The sequence below is a fragment of the Episyrphus balteatus genome, chromosome 2 (assembly GCF_945859705.1).
Source record: "Episyrphus balteatus chromosome 2, idEpiBalt1.1, whole genome shotgun sequence".
Taxonomy (NCBI): Eukaryota; Metazoa; Arthropoda; class Insecta; order Diptera; family Syrphidae; genus Episyrphus; species Episyrphus balteatus.
Genome location: NC_079135.1, coordinates 109450603 through 109469608, shown reverse-complemented (window position 1 = coordinate 109469608; position 19006 = coordinate 109450603). Strand labels below are relative to the sequence as shown.

General features: G+C 33.0%; 2 protein-coding genes and 1 non-coding gene across 3 annotated transcripts; 1 reads left to right on the top strand and 2 right to left on the bottom strand.

The window, feature by feature from the left end:
• The first annotated feature begins 1596 nt into the window (after nucleotides 1-1596).
• Nucleotides 1597-13968, top strand: LOC129909953 (zinc finger protein 664-like). Its single transcript, XM_055987133.1, has 4 exons — nucleotides 1597-2215; nucleotides 6691-6909; nucleotides 6989-7511; nucleotides 13764-13968. The coding sequence occupies exons 1-4, from the start codon at nucleotides 1597-1599 to the stop codon at nucleotides 13852-13854; spliced, it is 1452 nt and encodes a 483-aa protein (XP_055843108.1). The 3' UTR covers nucleotides 13855-13968.
• Trnat-cgu (transfer RNA threonine (anticodon CGU)) lies at nucleotides 9747-9818 on the bottom strand. Its single transcript has one exon. It is a non-coding gene; the product is annotated as a tRNA-Thr (tRNA).
• LOC129909951 (integrator complex subunit 4) lies at nucleotides 13967-16997 on the bottom strand. The gene is made up of 2 exons (XM_055987132.1): nucleotides 16945-16997; nucleotides 13967-16887 (listed from the first exon to the last, which is right to left on the bottom strand). The coding sequence occupies exon 2, from the start codon at nucleotides 16855-16857 to the stop codon at nucleotides 14050-14052; it is 2808 nt and encodes a 935-aa protein (XP_055843107.1). The 5' UTR covers nucleotides 16858-16887; nucleotides 16945-16997; the 3' UTR covers nucleotides 13967-14049.
• Between the last annotated feature and the right edge of the window lie 2009 nt (nucleotides 16998-19006).

Here is a 19006-nt window from a genome sequence, read left to right as displayed (position 1 = left end):
TTTACTACATCAACGACCTTAAGAACCAATAGTAAAGCTCCATTTAATATTGGGAAATATTGTTTGTGGTCGGAATAATTCAAAAATACTAAAATCAAATAATACCCCTTCTATAAAGCTTTACAGGAGCTACATTACCACCTGTAAAACTTTATAGAAGCAAATTTGTTAGTCGGGCCCGATGGGACGGAGATATTGAAGTTTATAGTCGTTGATGTAGGATGTAGCTGATGTAGTTGATGTAGCTCGTCGATAAATAGGCCCCAGCATGAAGTTGTCTATGTTCTCCCATGTTTAAAAGTGAAAAATTACAAAAAAGAACATTTTCAAACTGATTTTTTGATGATTTCCCGAAATGGAAAATTTACAAAAATGATGCAGGAAGCTTAGTTTTTGTTTAAAGTCTAGTACGCTGATGCGAAACGAAAAATGTTCAAGTCTCCAAAGTCGACAACGAAAATGCTAACGAAAAAATATCATCGAGTATTCTGTCAAAGTCAAAATAAAAAAATTCAAAATTAATTTAAAATCAAGAAAAATCAATAGAAAATAATTTTTAAAGCAAGAAATAAATGAATTAAAAGTGAAAAAAAATGTCAACACTGCTCTTGGAGTCAAGAAAAATGCAAAGGACACGAAAAAGTAAGTGACAAATGAGTGAAAACTCTCCAACTTTTCGCTAGAGCTGAGTACTGAAAAACGAAAAGCAAAAAGAAATTTTTAGTTCAAGATTTCGTTAACGAAATTTTGTATGGAAAATTTCGTTTCGCATCAGCAGCGTACTAGGCTTAAAAAGAAAATAATTTTTAAAAACAAATTGATTTAGCGAGCAAAAAAATATTTTCACTTTTGTATTTTTGCAAAAAGTGTCCAATTCCGTCTTTTTCACGAGTCGATTTTGGCCGCACGATATGTTGGTCGGTCGCCTAGGATTTTTTTATGGGGATTGTCACTTTAGTCGCCTGCGACTAACGTTCACACGAGTCGAAAAGCTTAGCCGCACGGCAAAAATCGACTCGTGAAAAGTCCCCATAATGTACACAAATATGATTTTTGTCCAAATTCGTTTGAAATAGAAAATAAAAAGATGATAAATAATTTAGGTGTGTTTTTTTGTGTAAAAAGTGATTAATTTATATTTGAAGAATTTCAAATAAATTAAAAAAAATTGAAATGTCATAAAAAAGTGACCGACATTTTTATTTATTCCGTTCAATTATATTTTTTTTAGTTTGTGTAGTAGTTTTTGAGAGGATTTCATCTCTACTCTAAAAATTGACACTCTTTTAGTGTTTTGAAGGGATCAGTGAGCTAACCAAACGGAACGCGGCTAATGAGCAAATGAAATTTTTATTTCATGCGACAAAAATATCGCATGTGCCGGCGGATTTCTTATTTTATATTTTTGTTTGCTGAATACGTTCACCCAAATATTTACCACATTTTTCACCACACCTACACCTACTGTCAAAATTTTACCTATCAACAAAAATAAATATTTTGGCAATGAAAAGTATTTTTTTTTTATAAAAATTCAAAATACAAACAATTTTAAATATAAATAAAACATTAAATTTTAATATATTTGCATTTATAATGGAAGAATTCATTGATAGCTGTCGCATGTGTCTCGAAAGCATAGGCAAATTTGTTAGTTTGGATTCTGAACTTGATTCTACAACTCCAACCACTTCCTATCTAGATGCCTACAATTTTTGCACCAATCTCGATGCCGACTTAAATGATTCCTTTCCAAATATAATTTGTGAAATGTGTGCTATTAATTTAACATTTGTCTTTCAAGTTCTTCAAAAAGCATTTGAATCTGATCAATTACTTCGAGATGCAATCAAAAACAAAAAGCTTGTAGTGATTGAGAATTATTCTGATTGTGAAGATGATCAAGAATTTATTCAAAAAGATTATGAAGAAGAAGAGGAACCGAAACATGACTTAAATCTTGATTTATATGAAGAAAATGATTTTGTTATTGAGGAAGAGCAAAACAACGAAGATGAAGAGGAAGTCCATGATTTTGAAACTGAAATTGAAGAAAGTGACGAAAAGGATTCACTTAAAAAGGAATTGATAGTCAAGTCAGAAGATGATGAGAGCCAAGAAACTACCACCAATATTGAATTTACTTGTGAAATGTGTGAAGAAGGTTTCTCAGCTCTGGAAGACTTGTCACAGCACTATGCCATGATGCATGATGGTAAGAAGATTATAGTTTAAGTTACAATGTTGTCCAAATTAGTAGCCTAAGTAAGTTCTTTTCGCCTTAAACATTTTAACCTCATTCCTGATAGGTATACAAGAGCACCCTTTTCTCATTAAAAAAAACAATTTTATTTAGGGCCAATTTTTCAATAGTCAGATAAAACTCAGATAGAGCTTATTCCGGCTCCGCGAAATAGGCCCCAGGAAATAAGGTCCCAATAAAAAAATGAAACAAGGCCCCAAAAAAAAAATACACACAAGACAACAATAACGAAATTTCTTTTTTTTTATTTCATTTTTTGGGGCCTTGTTTCATTTTGTTTTTGGGGGATAATTTCTTTACGAAATAAGGCCCCCATGAAATTAGACCCCAACACTTATTTTGGGGCTTACTTTTATTTTATTTTAAAAACAATTTGGGGCTTTATTTCATTTTTCATAATTTACATAAAATAATATTGAAAATATTAAACCATCTAAACCTTATGCCAAGATAATAACATCATTCCAAAGATCCAATTCAGTTTTAAAAAATTCCATTCTTCGGAACACCCCATCATGTACCTTGAAATGCAATCCTTGAAAAACTCCGAAAAAGAGAATGTTCATAAGACTTAAAAAAAAGTATTTGATTGGCATGATGGCCTTGTTTTCAAAATCATCTTGAATTTTCCAAATAACTCAATAAAAATAACTTATAATTTCCAATCAAAATGATCTTTTAAAGTCAAAATAGGATTGACTTTTTCAGAAGCCATTTTCACCGGCATCCCTCAAGGATCCATCCATGACTTATCTTCTTCACTTAGACCTTCTCAAAATATCCGATACGAGAGATTTGTTAACACTGCGGTTATATCTATCTACTATAAAACTCTTACGGCCATATTATTCACCCTTTTCTCATTAAAAAAACAATTTTATTTAGGGCCAATTTTTCAATAGTCAGATAAAACTCAGATAGAGCTTATTCCGGCTCCGCGAAATAGGCCCCAGGAAATAAGGTCCCAATAAAAAAAATGAAACAAGGCCCCAAAAAAAAAATACACACAAGACAACAATAACGAAATTTCTTTTTTTTTATTTCATTTTTTGGGGCCTTGTTTCATTTTGTTTTTGGGGGATAATTTCTTTACGAAATAAGGCCCCCATGAAATTAGACCCCAACACTTATTTTGGGGCTTACTTTTATTTTATTTTAAAAACAATTTGGGGCTTTATTTCATTTTTCATAATTTACATAAAAATGCTGTACTAAATTATCTTTCAAAAAAAACTGTTGTAAAATTCCGCTTGTCAAGGACCCAGAATTGGCAAAGTACCGCATATTGAAAACTCCCTGTTGGTTTGCAGCAATATCTTTACATTGAAAAGCATTAGTAAATAACAGAATAGCTGAAAAAATCGCGCGATTTTTAAGCTATTCTGTTACTTAATAATGCTTTTCAATTGTAAGATCGTGCTGCAAACAAATGCATTTCCATGTTAAGACCTTGTAGTAAACCATCAAGAAATCGCGCGATTTCTTGCAGCTATTCTGTTACTCCCTGATGGTTTGCAGTACGATGTTTACATTGGAAAGCATAAGAAAGTAACAGAATAGCTGAAAAATCGCGCGATTTTTTCAACTATTCTGTTACTTTCTAATGCTTTTAATGTAAACATCGTGCTGCACTCCAAACTAATGCCTTTCAATGTAAAGATCGTGCAGTAAACCATAAGGGATCATTGAAAAAAGCATTAATAAGTAACAGAATAACCGGAAGAAAACACAACAACTGTGTGTTTCAAACAACAGTTTGAAACATCCTTGAGGATCAATTTTAAAAGTTTCGTTCATAAAGATGGTTCTGTTGGTTTGGGGTGATATTTCATTACCAAAAATAAATTAATTATGAAAATTTCGCGGAGCCCTTATTCCTAGGAATAAAAGTTTTTTATATACTGACATTTATTCTTCTAATAGTCTAGCTGACGATTGAAAAATCAGGGCTTATTGTAATAGAGAATTTAATAAATGTTATCTTCTTCGTCGGCTTTGATTTTATCTTATCTTCTGTGTCGACAGTCAAATTGAGTTTCTCACAAACGCCCTTAATACCTGCATGATTAACCATTCTTCTATTAAAAAAAGGCCTTACAAAGACATTAGTACAAAGACAAACATCTTAAACCTTAATAAGACTAGAAAGATATGAAAAAGGCAGTTGAAACGCTTTTTTCATAGCAATGGAAATCGTTTAAACTCAAACTACCTCTAACTCTTTGCTCGTATTTCTTGCAAAAGCAAAATCATTAAAGATAAAATCCTTATCGATCTCAACGAAAACCTTTAAACCAGACTTTGAACCTTGAAACCTTTACCTCTGGGGTGGAATCGGCTAAGTTGAACCTTGGTCTTCGTCGTGTAAGTCGAATACTCATCAAAATCTCTGCACTTGCAGAGTTTTGGTGATCACTTTACTCAGAGCAAAGAATAGTTGATGGTCAAAAGTGACAATCAAAATGGTGACAATTAACTATCCCTTAGTCGATTCCACCCCTGGTTTTCAAAGAAATAAATCCATTTTTATTCCAACTTTATGCAGAAACAAAACTTTCCACTAATTCCGAAAAAGTTATCGCTTTTCAAAACTTTAGCTTGGAATAATAATCCAAAAAATTCTTCCTTTTCAATTACAAACAAGTCTTTTTCTTTGACCCTCAAACCTCTAGTGAATTCGTTTCTACTGACTTTAAAAAATTAAACAGTAAAAAATCTTCTAGACCTGACAAATTTCCAATTTCTTAAAAAAAAAAAATAATGTAATTCAATTTTAACTCTTTTGACTGTTATTATTAATAACTGCCCAAATAATTTCAACTTTCGAAATATGTGAAAGGAGGCTGTTCTGTTGGTAACTAAGAAAAAAAGTTCGTCCAATGATATTGAAAATATTAAACCATCTAAACCTTTTGCCAAGATAATAACATCATTCCAAAGATCCAATTCAGTTTTGAAAAATTCCATTCTTCGGAACACGCCATCATGCACCTTGAGAGGCAATCCTTGAAAAACTCCGAAAAAGAGAATGTTCATAAGACTTAAAAAAAAGTATTTGATTGGCATGATGGCCTTGTTTTTAAAATCATGTTGAATTTTCCAAATAACTCAATAAAAATAACTTCTAATTTCCAATCAAAAAGATCTTTTAAAGTCAAAATAGGATTGACTTTTTCAGAAGCCATTTTCACCGGGATCCCTCAAGGATCCATCCATGACTTATCTTCTTCACTTAGACCTTCTTAAAACATCCGATACGAGAGATTTGTTGACACTGCGGTTATATCTATCTACTATAAAACTCTTACGGCCATATTATTCACTCTGGATTTAGTTTGTATTAAAGCTAATTTTAAATACAGTCGCTCAAAATACAAAATAGAAGGATTTTTGTTCTTTGTATTTACTCAAAATAAATTATGGTATTAGTCAATAATTTTTTTTTTTAATTTTCATTTCCTTTTCAAAATACTTGAAAAAACAACTGAACACTTTAAAAATTAATTTTACATCTGGATTAATAAAGATAAACAGGCCTCCAGAAACTACTTTAAATTTATTTGGATTTAACAAGATTGGATTTAAAAAATTGGTTTTAACACTTTGTAACCCAAGATCGTAAATTTTAAAATTAATTATGTCAAACGACTTGCTTTTAACAATGAAAAAAAAAAAAAAAAATATAAACCCGTTAGTTTATCCAGAAAAACTATTTTTTTCGGAATTTCGTAGTTTTTATACAAATTTGCCTATTTAAAAAAAAAGCCAAGCTTTCAACATTAATTGCCAATTAAAATTTATCGGTGCTATTTATTAGAAATATGGTGTAATATTTCGATAAAGCAATATTTAAAAATTGTGTTATAAGCTTCAAACGACAAGAAATATAGTTTGTACAGTTTTTTTGGTTTGTAACAGAAATGTTACATGGGGCTACAAGAGGTTAAGTTTGGATTAAAAAAGTAAATATTATGGATTCGGGTTTATTTATTAGACTTAAATTCCTTTACATATATAGATGTATTTTTATTCTAGTGAATGGCCGTTAAACCAGATAATAGGTGAGTGACTCAAAATGAATACTCACGCTCGTATTGCCCTTAGTAAAAGCAAAGCTACTGCAGCTCAGCTAAAACTCCTTTTCAGATCTTCCTTTGAAGATAAAAGCACTTAACTCCTTCTATATAAAACTATCATCAGACCAATTGCAAATCAGCAACAAAACCTAGTCTTAGTTTTATTACTTAAAAAACAAAAATGCATTTAAAAGAAAGTCTCAATTAACTTTGAATTGAATTGAGTGAGTTAAAGCTCCTGTCACAACCTTGTTTTCCCACTTACCCTCCATTTAACAAACTCTTAAGAGTTTATTTGGTTTTGCGTTAAAGGGTTTCCATTTAAATAAAAAATGACTTTATTGTTTCTAGAAAATACAGAATGCAAAGAATCCCCAACACCTCCTATTAAGGATGATTCGGAGGAAAGTTCCTGCTTGAATACGGCTCCAACGCAAAAGCCTGCAAGAGATCCGCCTGTGAAAACTTGGTGCTGCGAAATATGTGGCAAGTTTTTCTCAACAAAACAAAAACTTACATACCACAATCTTGTCCACACCAAGGAAAAGAACTACGCTTGTAGTTTATGTCGTAAGTTCTTTTAATATAGTCAAATTGAATCCACTGTAAGCTAATATCATTTTTTTTTTGTTTCCAAAAAAAAAAACAGCAAAACGCCATTCAACAATCTTTCGACATCGAGATCATATGAAAACCCATGCAAACATTCGCAACTACGAGTGCGAATACTGCAAGGAAAGATTCTTTTCCAAAAGCATATTGGTGTGCCATCGAAGACGCCACACAGGCGAACGTCCATACAAGTGTGATATTTGTGGAAAAGCATTTACTCAAGCCTCGATCATGAAAACGCATGCTGCATTGCATACTGGCAAAACAGTGGCATGTGATTTGTGTCCAAAGAAATTCACACGTCCTTCGCATTTGATATTACATCAACGGAGTCATACGGGAGAACGGCCATATATGTGTACAATGTGCCCGAATCGTTATAGTCAGAAAAGTCATTTGGATCGTCATCTGGACACGCATATGGGAGTTAAGCATACTTGTGAAGTATGTGGTAAGAGCTATACGAAAAAGTCATCGCTGAATAAGCATAAGTTTGTCCATGATACCAATAAATCATTTAAATGTGATGAGTGCCAATTGGAATTTGCAACGAAAGACAGGTGAGTGTTTAAATCAAAATTTATTAAATTTTCTGATTGTAAATTGGGCCTTCGGAATAATAATACCGCCACACAAAAACAAAAAAGTGTCATCTACCAGGAACCAGACCTATCTTCAGGGCAGGCTGAATCCGAATTCCAAGTCCATTTGGCCCGGTCACCCTCCAGTTTTGAGCTGTGACTGCATTTAGATTGAATTTTTATGACTTTTTTGAGTTTTTTTTGCATTTGCGTCAAAACTGGTGGGTGTTCGGACAAAACGGACTTGAAATTCAAATTAAGCGGGTCCAAAAACATATAGAAAAATTGTGTCTGGTTCCTGGTACATTTTTTTTTTTTTTTTTTTTTTTTTGACGGGAGGAAATCTTCAAAAGACACTTGGCAGTATTCGACACCAAGTAGTGTGGGACTCTTAACCACTAAAACCACCTCTTTATCAGGACCAATCTTGAGAGATCGACATCAGATTTTTCTTTCTTAACTTTGTAAAATCACTTTGGGGGAAGTTTAAACTTTTAATACTTTCCCATGTTTTTTTAGACCATAAGCTCATGAGGCTTGGTTCTTCTTAATCTCCGAACATGGTTTCTAGTATTCAAGACGGACACCATTTCAGAATTGGTATGACATTGCAGTCTTTGATTATGGGATACAGCGTATTTTTTAACAACTTCTGTAACCGTTTCTATTTGTAAGTCACGATGTAGATCGCTATTTCTTATGTACCAAGGTGCATTAACTATTCCACGAAGGACTTTGTTTTGGAATTTTTGGATGATTTCGGTATTTGTTTTCTTTGTACAGCCCCATAATTGGTACATGAAACTTTTATTTTGTGTCGGGGATGACAGCGACAGTGTCAGCACACAAAAAAAGTTTGTTATACCAGGAACCAGACCTATCTTTCTATATGTTTTTGGACCCGCTGAATCCGAATTTCAAGTCCGTTTTGCCTGGTCACTCTCCAGTTTTGAGAAAAATGCAAAAAAGGCCCCAAAAAATGCAAAAAACTTAATTTTTTTTAGTTTTTTGCATTTTACTCAAAACTGGAGGGTGAACGGACTTAAAACTCCGATACATCGGGTCCAAAAACATATAGAAAGATAGGTCTGGTTCCTGGTACATGACACTTTTTTTTTTTGTGTGCCGGTGTAATGGGTCAGGTTCCTCTAAAATTTGGCCAAGATACATATAGGTATTCATAAATCTTTGAAGCTCTATATCCGAGTTTTTAAAAAAGCATTTTGTAGTTTAGTTGGTTTTAAAATTATTAAAATAAAACGCTCTTAATAATAGTAATAGTAATAGAAATCAACTATGGCAGGTACTGTCAATAACGGTTACAAAATATTTTATTTTAAAAGTAGAATCTTTTATCTGCTACAGTTCACGTATTTTTTAAATTAAAATTATTAGATTATTTTTGAGAAAAACATGTTTTTGTTTCATTTTAGTAATATGACAAGTATCGTTAGTTTTGATCCTAAAAAAATTTATTTCTCCTCTAGGGAATCACTCACAACCGATAACCCTTACTGCCAAGTTTGAAGCTTTAAGCTTTTTCCAAAATTGTTTTACTATGTGAAGATAAAAAATATTGAAAAATTATAAAACCATTCAAAAATCGATCCCAAAAATGCGTGTAAGGTTACAGTTTCAACCAAAAATTGCTGTATTGAAAAAAATTTCACCATGTTGTAAGTTATGTAATTTAAAAAGATAAATAAATCGAAAAAAATAATATTTTGCTTTAAACAAAATTTAAGCTTACTTAAAAACCTATTTTTTTATTTCACAAATTAAAAAAAAAATGCAACTATTCGTCAAAAAAACAAAAAAATTAGTCTTTGACATGTTTCCCAATATTTTTTAGGTCGTTAAAAAATTTTCAAATAAAAGTTGTGGATCTTTTTATTATCTACAACTTTTACATATTATAATTTTTTTCTCTAGAAATTGTAAAAATTATAGCAAAACAAAACAATTTTATTTTGAAAAAAGAAAAGAATGAAAATAACAAACAGCATTCCTCCAGCATTCTTTTTCCAATGTGGCTTTTCTATGTGTGTAACAGATATGGTACATCCTGTTTTATCCACATCAGAGTATTTCTCATTCTTGACTTCTTGTATTCTCCCTTAATTTTACATTATACTTTCATCGCAACCCTCTATTATTGCTTTTTTATTTTTGTAAATTTAAAAAAAATAAGAAAGTAAAATTTTATTTTCGACCTGCCCCCTGTGAGGTTTGAACTCACGACCCCTGGTTTACGAGACCAGTGCTCTACCACTGAGCTAAAGGGGCTAGTTTGGCGAGATGCGACCAAATGCCTAACACAATCTTAGCCTCCCTTTTTCGAGGGTTAATGTACTTAAAATCTAATACAAATGAAATATGGATTGAAGCAAATATTTTTCAATTGTGGAGAAAAAGATATCCGAGAGCAATAAGGTATTAGAAAGTGCTGAGAAAAGTGAAAAAGAAATATGTAATCTGTGGTGTTTGGTTGAAATATGGTTAGCTTAATTCATTCAAAAACTTTTATAAAAGACTAGCAGTACAGGAAAGATAGACTTTTTCGTGGAACGAAATATGTATAGGAAGGCTGATTTTTTCAAATCTGAAAGAAGGGTTTTAGAAAAGCTTAAGTCCCTGGCGAAATGCTCCATTTTGGAAAACGCGAATTGATATATATCTCCTATTGGTTTGACCGAATAATAGTCTAAGAGATGGTTGCAAGTTTTCGGACTGGTTTGGGAAATGGAATTTTTTTTTCATGAAATTGTTGGATGGGGGTCGGATAAGCAAATGCCAAATTGGCAGAAAGCAGACTGGATGGAATTAGCGTGGCTGGGGGGTCAAACTTGCATTTTTTTTTTGGAAAAAAAACTTTCTCGGAAATGGACGGAAAGTGGTGGAGGTGGTTGAAGAAGGTGTTAAAGTGACAATTCCAAAATGGCAGAAAGCTAAGTGGTATTTTTTTTTTGGAAATTTACTGACTCGAAAATGGCTGCCATTTTGCAAGTGTGTTTCTGATGGTATGTATGTAGTTTCTAAGTTCAAAATGGCAGAAAGCAGACCTGATGGGTTCTATTTTTTTCTATTTTTTTCTTCAGAAAGTGCCAAAAAAAATCTTTTATTTAAAAAAAAATTTAAAAACAACGGCAACACCTACAAACTTATATTAAATCTTTTTTTAAAGCCAGAAACCCATTATTTAATAATCTTTTTAAATAATGTTGTTTTCGTGAAAAGCTTTTGAAAAGAAAATTTTTAAACTCAAAATTTTAACTTTTTTAAAAATTTGTTTTTTCACTTTAATTTTTTTTTATTTTACACGATCAAGCTTTTGGTATTTTAATTTAATTTTTTAACTCAATTTTTTTTATTTTTTTTTCTATTTTAATTTTATTTTTAATTTTACGATATCAGGCACTGCTTTTGGTAATTAAAATCAATTTCGTAATCGATTCTAAATCAATTACTGAAAACTAGATGCTAAAATAATATACAGTTTTTGAAAAAAAAAAATAATTTTTAAACTCAAAATTTTAATTAAAAACATTTTTTTTTTATTTATTTTTTTTTTCTAATTTTACGATGTCAAGTATCGCTTTTGGTAATTGAATTCAATTTTGTGATCAATTTTAAATCAATTACTGTAAACCATATGCTAAAATGTCAACTGCGGATAGCTTTGCCAAAAAAACAAGCATTTTCCTATTATAATAGTTTTTTCTATAGCATTTTCCTATAGTTTGGTATACTTTTGAAGATTATAATATTTTTCAAACCAAAGTTACAGAACTTAAGCAACTTAAGTTACAAAACTTAAGAGCAGTCCCATCTCAATATGGTTGAACAATTTGAATTAGGTAAGAAAAATAAAGGCTCAATGGTGCACGTTAGATCGGAAAATATTACAAATTGATTTAAAAAAAACACAGTTTTTTTTAGCAAAAATGAAACAAAAATTCTCTTTCAACAAAAGCCTCTATGTTTGTTTGTTTTTTTTTTGCTCTGAAAAACCATGTTTTGTTGAATTCAAATTGTAATACATATTTTCTGATCTAACTTCAACTTTGGAAACTTTTATACTTTTTTGAAAACTGCAATACCGGGACAAGTTTTAAAACAATAAACCAGAGTCACACTATACAAATTTTTTTCGGCGTGTTGCTCTGAAATAAAAGTAAGAAATTGAATTTTTATAAAACTTGGAACCGTTATTAATTTGCATCAACATGGCGTATGAAATAAAAAATATATTGATCAATTAATTGTTCGTTACTATTAGACAATGTTTTAGTGAAAGAATAGTAAAAAAACAAAAGTCAATTATGGGCGGAGGAAGCAAAAAACTGCATTAAATCGAGAACCGTAAGGATTTGCGATGAACAAGTTACCAAATTCTGAGAGCCCTTAAGTTGGCCTATCAGCATATTTCGCTTGATCCATTACTTTTGGGTCAGCCTGTATAAATAGGCGTTGCAGTAGTTGGACGCAATAAAATGCTCTCTGAAAAGAACAATTTAAACATTTTAATTTCCTTAAACATCTCTATGTAATCTACATAATACAAATTATGGCACTTTCATACAACAAGTGGGTGGATACCACGCCCCCCTAAATATAAAATATTTATATAATATATTAATATTTTCAGTCTTTTTTTTTTTCTCTAATGTTAAGATTCTGCGGAAATGTTAATGGTGATGATTTATCATACAATCGAAAACTGATATTTATTGATACAAAAATGATTTAACCTTAAAATCTACGGTTCTGTAACGGTTTATACTAGAAACTACCTTAAAAATTCCAGCCTGCTTCTTTTTTTTTTCATTTAGTATTTTTATCTTAGTGTTCTATTCTCCTCCTACCCCTTTTAATAGATACATAGGTGATAATCTTTTGGTAAAGAAATAAAATTCCTGGTTTTTGATAATCTTGTTAACTGCGTAAAATAGTCTAATTTTCTTTGAACATCCAAGTTCTTATGATTTGGAGTCAAAAGTTAAGAAATAGGGTCACTGAAATAAATTTTTTAAAACGACAAAACATTTTTTCATTCGATTTTCTGATTTTATTTAGTAACAAATAAGTGCATTGAATTATGAAAACTAAGAAGATTAAGATTTGGGTGAGAGGTGGGAATAATTCGCCTTATCACTGCGGCCTCTGATGGGCCTATTGTGATTTCCTCTTTTTAAAGTTCACGTAGAAATCCTGAGTTTAGAAAACTTAGTATGTTTTTGGGTGAACTAGCGGCAATGTTTTCCGCTTCGAGATAATACCCTCCGAGGTGACGTCGACGTGTATTGATTAAGCAATTACAGTGACACAGTATATGTTCTGCTGTTTCTTCGTCTTCGTTACACATTCTGCAGGTATCGTCTTGTGTAATGCCCATGGTCTTGAGGTGTTTTTTTACTGAGCAGTGTCCAGTAAGGAAGCCTGTGGTTATGCGAATCTGACTCCTGGTGAGTGTGAGGAGTTGTTTCGTTCTGGCGTGGAAGATGTTTGGTATAAATTTTTTGGCTTGTCTGTTACCTTCCGTATGCGTCCAGTAATGATTAGCCATATCTCTTAGCCATTTATTTATGTAATGTTTTGCAGTACTTGTTGGTATGCCACAGAATGGTCTTGGCATCATGAAAGGAGATGCGGAACCTTTTCTGGCTAGTGTGTCTGCTATTTCATTCCCAACGTGACCGCTGTGACCAGGTATCCAAATGAGTTGAACTCTGTTTGTACTGGCAAGCTGGTGTAGAAGTTGTATACAGTCCCATACCAGCTTTGAGGTGACTTCATTGCTCCTTAGAGCTAGGAGTGCGGCCTTGCTGTCAGAGAGAATATAAATTCTTTTGTTTATTACAGCTCTGTTTAAGTTTTCTCTGAGGCAGAGTTCAATTGCGAATATCTCTGCTTGGAATACGGAATTGAAGCTGTCCAAGCTCTGGTGCAGATAAAAAACTAAATAAGTACTAAATTACAAAAAATTAAAAAAAAAATTAATTCAAACTTTTTTTTCAAAATTTTGATTTTGAAAATTAACATTTCAAAATTATTTCATAAAGCAGCTTTATTTATTAAAAACAAGTAAGAAGATGAGGTTTTTTTGCTGCCCCCAACCTACGCGCTCTAGCTTTTTGTCAAATTCCTCATATATAACCCTGAATAAAAGACAGAAAATAAAAAATTTTCTGCAAAGATCACTAATTAATTACGAAATTCTTCTTTTTTCAGATATAACCGCCATATGAAGAACACCCACAAAAATTCAAAAAAAGAAGAAATAGAGCCAAAAGATTTTGATATAAAAGATAAAATACTTTAACGAACATTTTACTTTGTTTCAAAACAAAAAACAAATAACTGTGAGTGGATGATCCTCAGGTTCACACCTATATTTCCAGAAAGAAAAAATAAATAAATTGTTACAAATTTTAATCTGATTACAAAAAAAAAAAATACATCTTTTATTTCAAAAAATACCACATTAATTTAAAAATACAAAAATTAAAGAATCAATCTAAATTCCCCTTCGTACTGGTTTCGGTGCAAATAATATTTTAGCCGGCTTACATAATTCCAATTCCGTACCCGGTCTAACTGCCAAACAAATACTTATCTCCACCGATGAAGCTTCCGTCCAAACACTATGTGACAAAAGTATCGTAGTCCTCAATCTACAATTAGTTTCATGTTCTCCAGTTTCGGTCATAATTTTCTTAAAATCCGATTGTTTCGGAACCACCGTGTGAACATTCTGATCAGGATATTTGATCTTAATACGCATCTCTGAACGCTGTGAATCTTGAAGATTACCAAATTCAGCAACAAATGGTAAAGCAGCTATAAGTCCAGCTGTAACTTTTATAGCATTGTCTTGTGTCTGATCTGGACAAGGGTCAACAATTCGAGCGGTGCACATTTTGATGTTGACATTTGCTGGTGGTGTAACAACTGGTGATGCCATTTGGACAATCGGCAGAATCTCTCTGAATACTCTCCCCGGCTTCGGATCGGATATAGTTGAAAGTTGACTCAGGAGAGACGTAGTAAATGGATCTGGAGCAACACCTTCGGTAAGGAAATTACTTATATCCGCTGCTGTATGAAGAAGCAACTGACACGGACCAAGAGCTGACTGCGAACGATCTTTAACAATTAAAACGAGATGAAGAGCACTTGCTCTGAGACAAATCTGCTTCACCAACAACATGTCGCTATAGGTCAATCCTGAGAAGAAATTCTGTAGTTTCAAGCAATTCCTTATAAGCTGAGATAGAGACTCCTTCAATGGTGTCCGACTTCTTTGTGAAGTGGTGAATGTTTGTAGTTGTTCGATGAGAATCTGAGCAGCAAGAAAAGTACCCAGAAAATTAGCTGTTCCAAACATCTCCGGATCAATTTCACCCAAGCGATTTAAGTTCTCCTGTGCTGTCTTCAATAAGGGTACTCGATTCCTTGTAATTGCAAATGACGACTGAATATTACCCAGAATTGTATCAAGATATTGTCGAGAAGTTGTCGAACCTGTCATTTTAAGAGGTTTCTTTATGGAGGCCCCTTCGATGGGAAGATGAGGCACTAAATCTGGCATTGTGTCCCGAAGATAAGCATAGTGTTTTAGAGTCACATCGGGAAAGAGACTTATAATCGGCATCAAGTGTTCTGCGGCATTAAACAACATGATGAGTATGCAAATATACTCAGGATCTTCCACATCTCGTTCGGCACTATCAAAGAATGGATGATCCTGCAATAGGTCAGATGTGACTGCCAAACACAGATCAGCATGTTTCTGACCAACTTTTCTCATACATCCAAATGCAGAATGTTTGTCTTGGGGATACTTGGACAGAACATCGAGAAGTTTCTGAACGACCATCAGCAAACAAGATTGAGTGGAGACTTTACAAGCACCCAACATCAAATGAAGACCCTCACGAACATCGACTGAGTAATCTTCCAGCGAACTCAGCATAATTTCTAATTGATCCTCACGAAGAATGATATGCCTAGAAATCGCAGTCAAACTATAAATAGCCTTCAACCGGACATCTTCTATCTCATCGTTAAACATATCAACAAGAAAATCCAAACAAGTTACAGCAAAATCAGTATTAGTTATGGCTAACTTGCACATGGAACCAACAGCTGCTGTCCGAACTTCAAGAAATTCATCTTCCAAACCATGAACAAGAGCTCCACAAGCTCCAGAAGCAATCAAAGATATAGAAGCAGCTTCAAGTTGCTCTTTAGGTGTGTCATCACCCCAACGCTTTCCCGATGACCATTCGCCACTTGCAAACAAATCATTAGAACGTTCATGGAAACTCTTTTTGCGACGGAGGTTACTCATAAGTTTCTTATCAAGAGTTTGATGAAGAAACTCTGAGCTAACTTGAGTCATATTTCCTAGCAACTCAGCTGCCTGAGTTCGAATTTGCATGGAAAGATCACACAAAGCCCCACAGACCTTTCCAAAAGCTGCATCAACAAGACGCAACTCTTCTTCATTGAAATTAATCATATAATCTGGATGTCTTATTCCCAGTTCATAGACCAATTGCAAAGCTTCCTTCCTAACACATTCATAATCATCTTGCATTGCTGCAACAGATCGATTAAAGAGAGTAGGAGGCAATACAGCTCCTCTCTCGCCAAGTGTTAAAATCGATCTGAATGCTTGTGCTCTAACTCCAGCATCCTGCGAGTCAGCATAATGAGCAATATTATCAAGGACACCCTTTTTGGCCTCAGCGAGACTTATAAAAGCTCCCAAAACTAACAAGGCATTCTTTTGAGTATTTGGATTACCCGAAGTAATATGACTTTGAGCAAAGAAACCCATTTTAGTGACATGAGTCGATGGTAAGTGAGTGGAAGCAGTTGTTCCAATTCGAAATAAACTATATAAACCTTGTGCAATGACTTTGGCTGATTTTTCACTCTTCAGCACACTGACAATCTCGTCGATTAGAACATTTAATATTTCGCTTGTTTTAACTTGAGCAAAGTCAGCGAATAGTCCTAAAATCTTTGCACGAATAGTGGATTCAGTTTCTTGACGGAAAATTTCAATCAACTTACGAATGCAATCGTATAATTCGGGTAGAGCTTCGTCGAGGTTAAGTTCGTCACATATTTTGACTAAAACTTCGAGTAGATCTTTGCTGTTGTTGGTGGATGCGGCGACTTCTAAGGAAGCGAGGATAGATGTTGCTCGGGTGTGTGTTGATGGTTTGGCATGGATGCGGATTTTTTTTGGTGGTTTTGTTGTGGTTTCGATAGTTTCGGAGACAGATAGTTGGCGCTTTACAGCTACTGACATTTTTAGTTAGGTAATTTTTTAACACTGCAACTGCAAATATATTTTATTGAATGAAGATGAAATTTGTAATTGTTTTGGTTTTTATACGTTTTTTGGGTTCGGTAGCAAAGCAAAAATTTTATTTTGTGGTGAAATTTGTTTTGATTTATAGAAATTTGACAGAAAAAAAAGTGCATTCAGCAAGGAAAATGTTATACAGGGTGTTTTGATTTTAAATTAGTTCTGTTTGGGTACTACCTAAAATTGAAATATTTCAACTTTTTTAACATATTAGTTATTTTTGAGGTAGGTGGTACTCAAAAATTTTTATTTATTTTTCACAAAAGAGAGAGCTTCCCTACAAACAATTTTGCTTCTCTAAAGCTTTACAGAAGCAACTATAGCACCTGTAAAGCTTTATAGAAGCAAAATTGTTAGTCGGGTTGTGTGGAGGAAAATAACTTGTGAAATTCAGCCAAAAAAATGTCTTTGGTCAAAGAAAGCCCCGTTCCTGTGGAGGTTGTAAATAACATTATTTGTTATGAAACGGGCTTCAAGTCAACCTGAAGCCCGTTTCATAACATATAATAGCTGTTTTTTTTAGTATCCCACTTATTGATCCATCAGTATTTTCAAACTTTTTGAGTTCGCTATACCCACTTGAGAGGAAAAATATTTTGGCCACCCCCTCATACTATAATAGCCCCGTTCCTTTGGGAGGTGGCAAAGTACTACTAGTAGTTTACTAGCGATTTTCAATGGAACGCACTTTCAACGAATTCAATACACAACGCCAAATTACATGCTTCTTATCGAAACTGGATTATCACCCCTGTACCTTACATCACTTAAGATGCATTTCAACTACATTGTCAAACTCATGAACAGCCACAATGACAAAATTGCTAGGAAAATTGCAGTCAATATTATAAGATCCCAAAGTTCTTGGTTTGAAGAATGGAAAAATTTAGCAGACATGTGTGAAATACCGTTCAGTTTGACGTTGGAAAATGTGGCAGAGTGGAAGCCATTTCTCTGTAATCTACTTGAACGGCTCCATTACAAAGCAAGAAATAACAGTGTAGAGCAGGCGAGAAGTTCACTTCACAGGGAAGTATATTCAAAACTGAAGTACGATCTATGTGAAGGCAACTATTTTAATGACAGCTTTAACTTCGAACAAATATCTTTCATATTCAGAGCAAGAGGAGAATTGTTAGCATTGAATTTCATACCGCACCGCGAAGACTTAGCTCTGAAATGCCCCTTATGAAATACCAACGAAAGGGAAAATATTGTTCATTTCATCGCAAGATGTCCAATTTTGGCAGAAATAAGGCGACAAGTATGGCAACAAAACTATTTGGATGAAAATGATCTTCTTGCAATTTTAAATGGGAAAAACTGGCACCAACTATCGCAATATATAAAAATATCATTAAGTTATAGAAACAAAATATTAAGAGAAGCCTTTTAAAATTATATTAAAAAGAAACAAAAATCAATTAATTTACAAATTCATAAATGTAATCATTTAGCAAAGCTATCATCTGGCTGACGGCCCATCTGGCCATGCCCTTAAAGATTTAAGTTAATTAAACAAAATGTTTTTGTAATTCTTTTTCTCGATGAATCAATAAATCTAAATCTAAATCTAAATCTAAATCTAATACAAATCGTATCTACTCGGGAAGAAAAGCATGAGTAGATGATAGTACTAGATTAACCAAAACATCTACTATTATAGTAGACTACCACCTCCAATTGAACGGGGCTAATGTGTCAGTATTTTTAAATAGCTGAATACACTCCCCTTCAAAACTCAACCTAGTTACACAAAATTTTACTATTCTCGAAGAAATTTGTTGTTATTGGTGTTTTAGAAGATCCAAAATCTGAAAACAATTTTTCTGACCCTCTTTTTGACCACTTTAACATCCTAAATAAGAGGCCCCAATGAAGAGAAGAAAACATTTAAGGGGTGTTCACGAATCGATGCAAATGGTCTTGTATCGTTCCAAACTTTGCAAAAATCAAAAATTTTTTGGTTAACTTTTTTGATTGAAAAATAGGCTATTTTTTCAAATTAGGTAATTTTTTGGAGAAAAATTTTCAAGTCTCCAAAGTCGACAACGAAAATGCTAACGAAAAAATATCATCGAGTATTCTG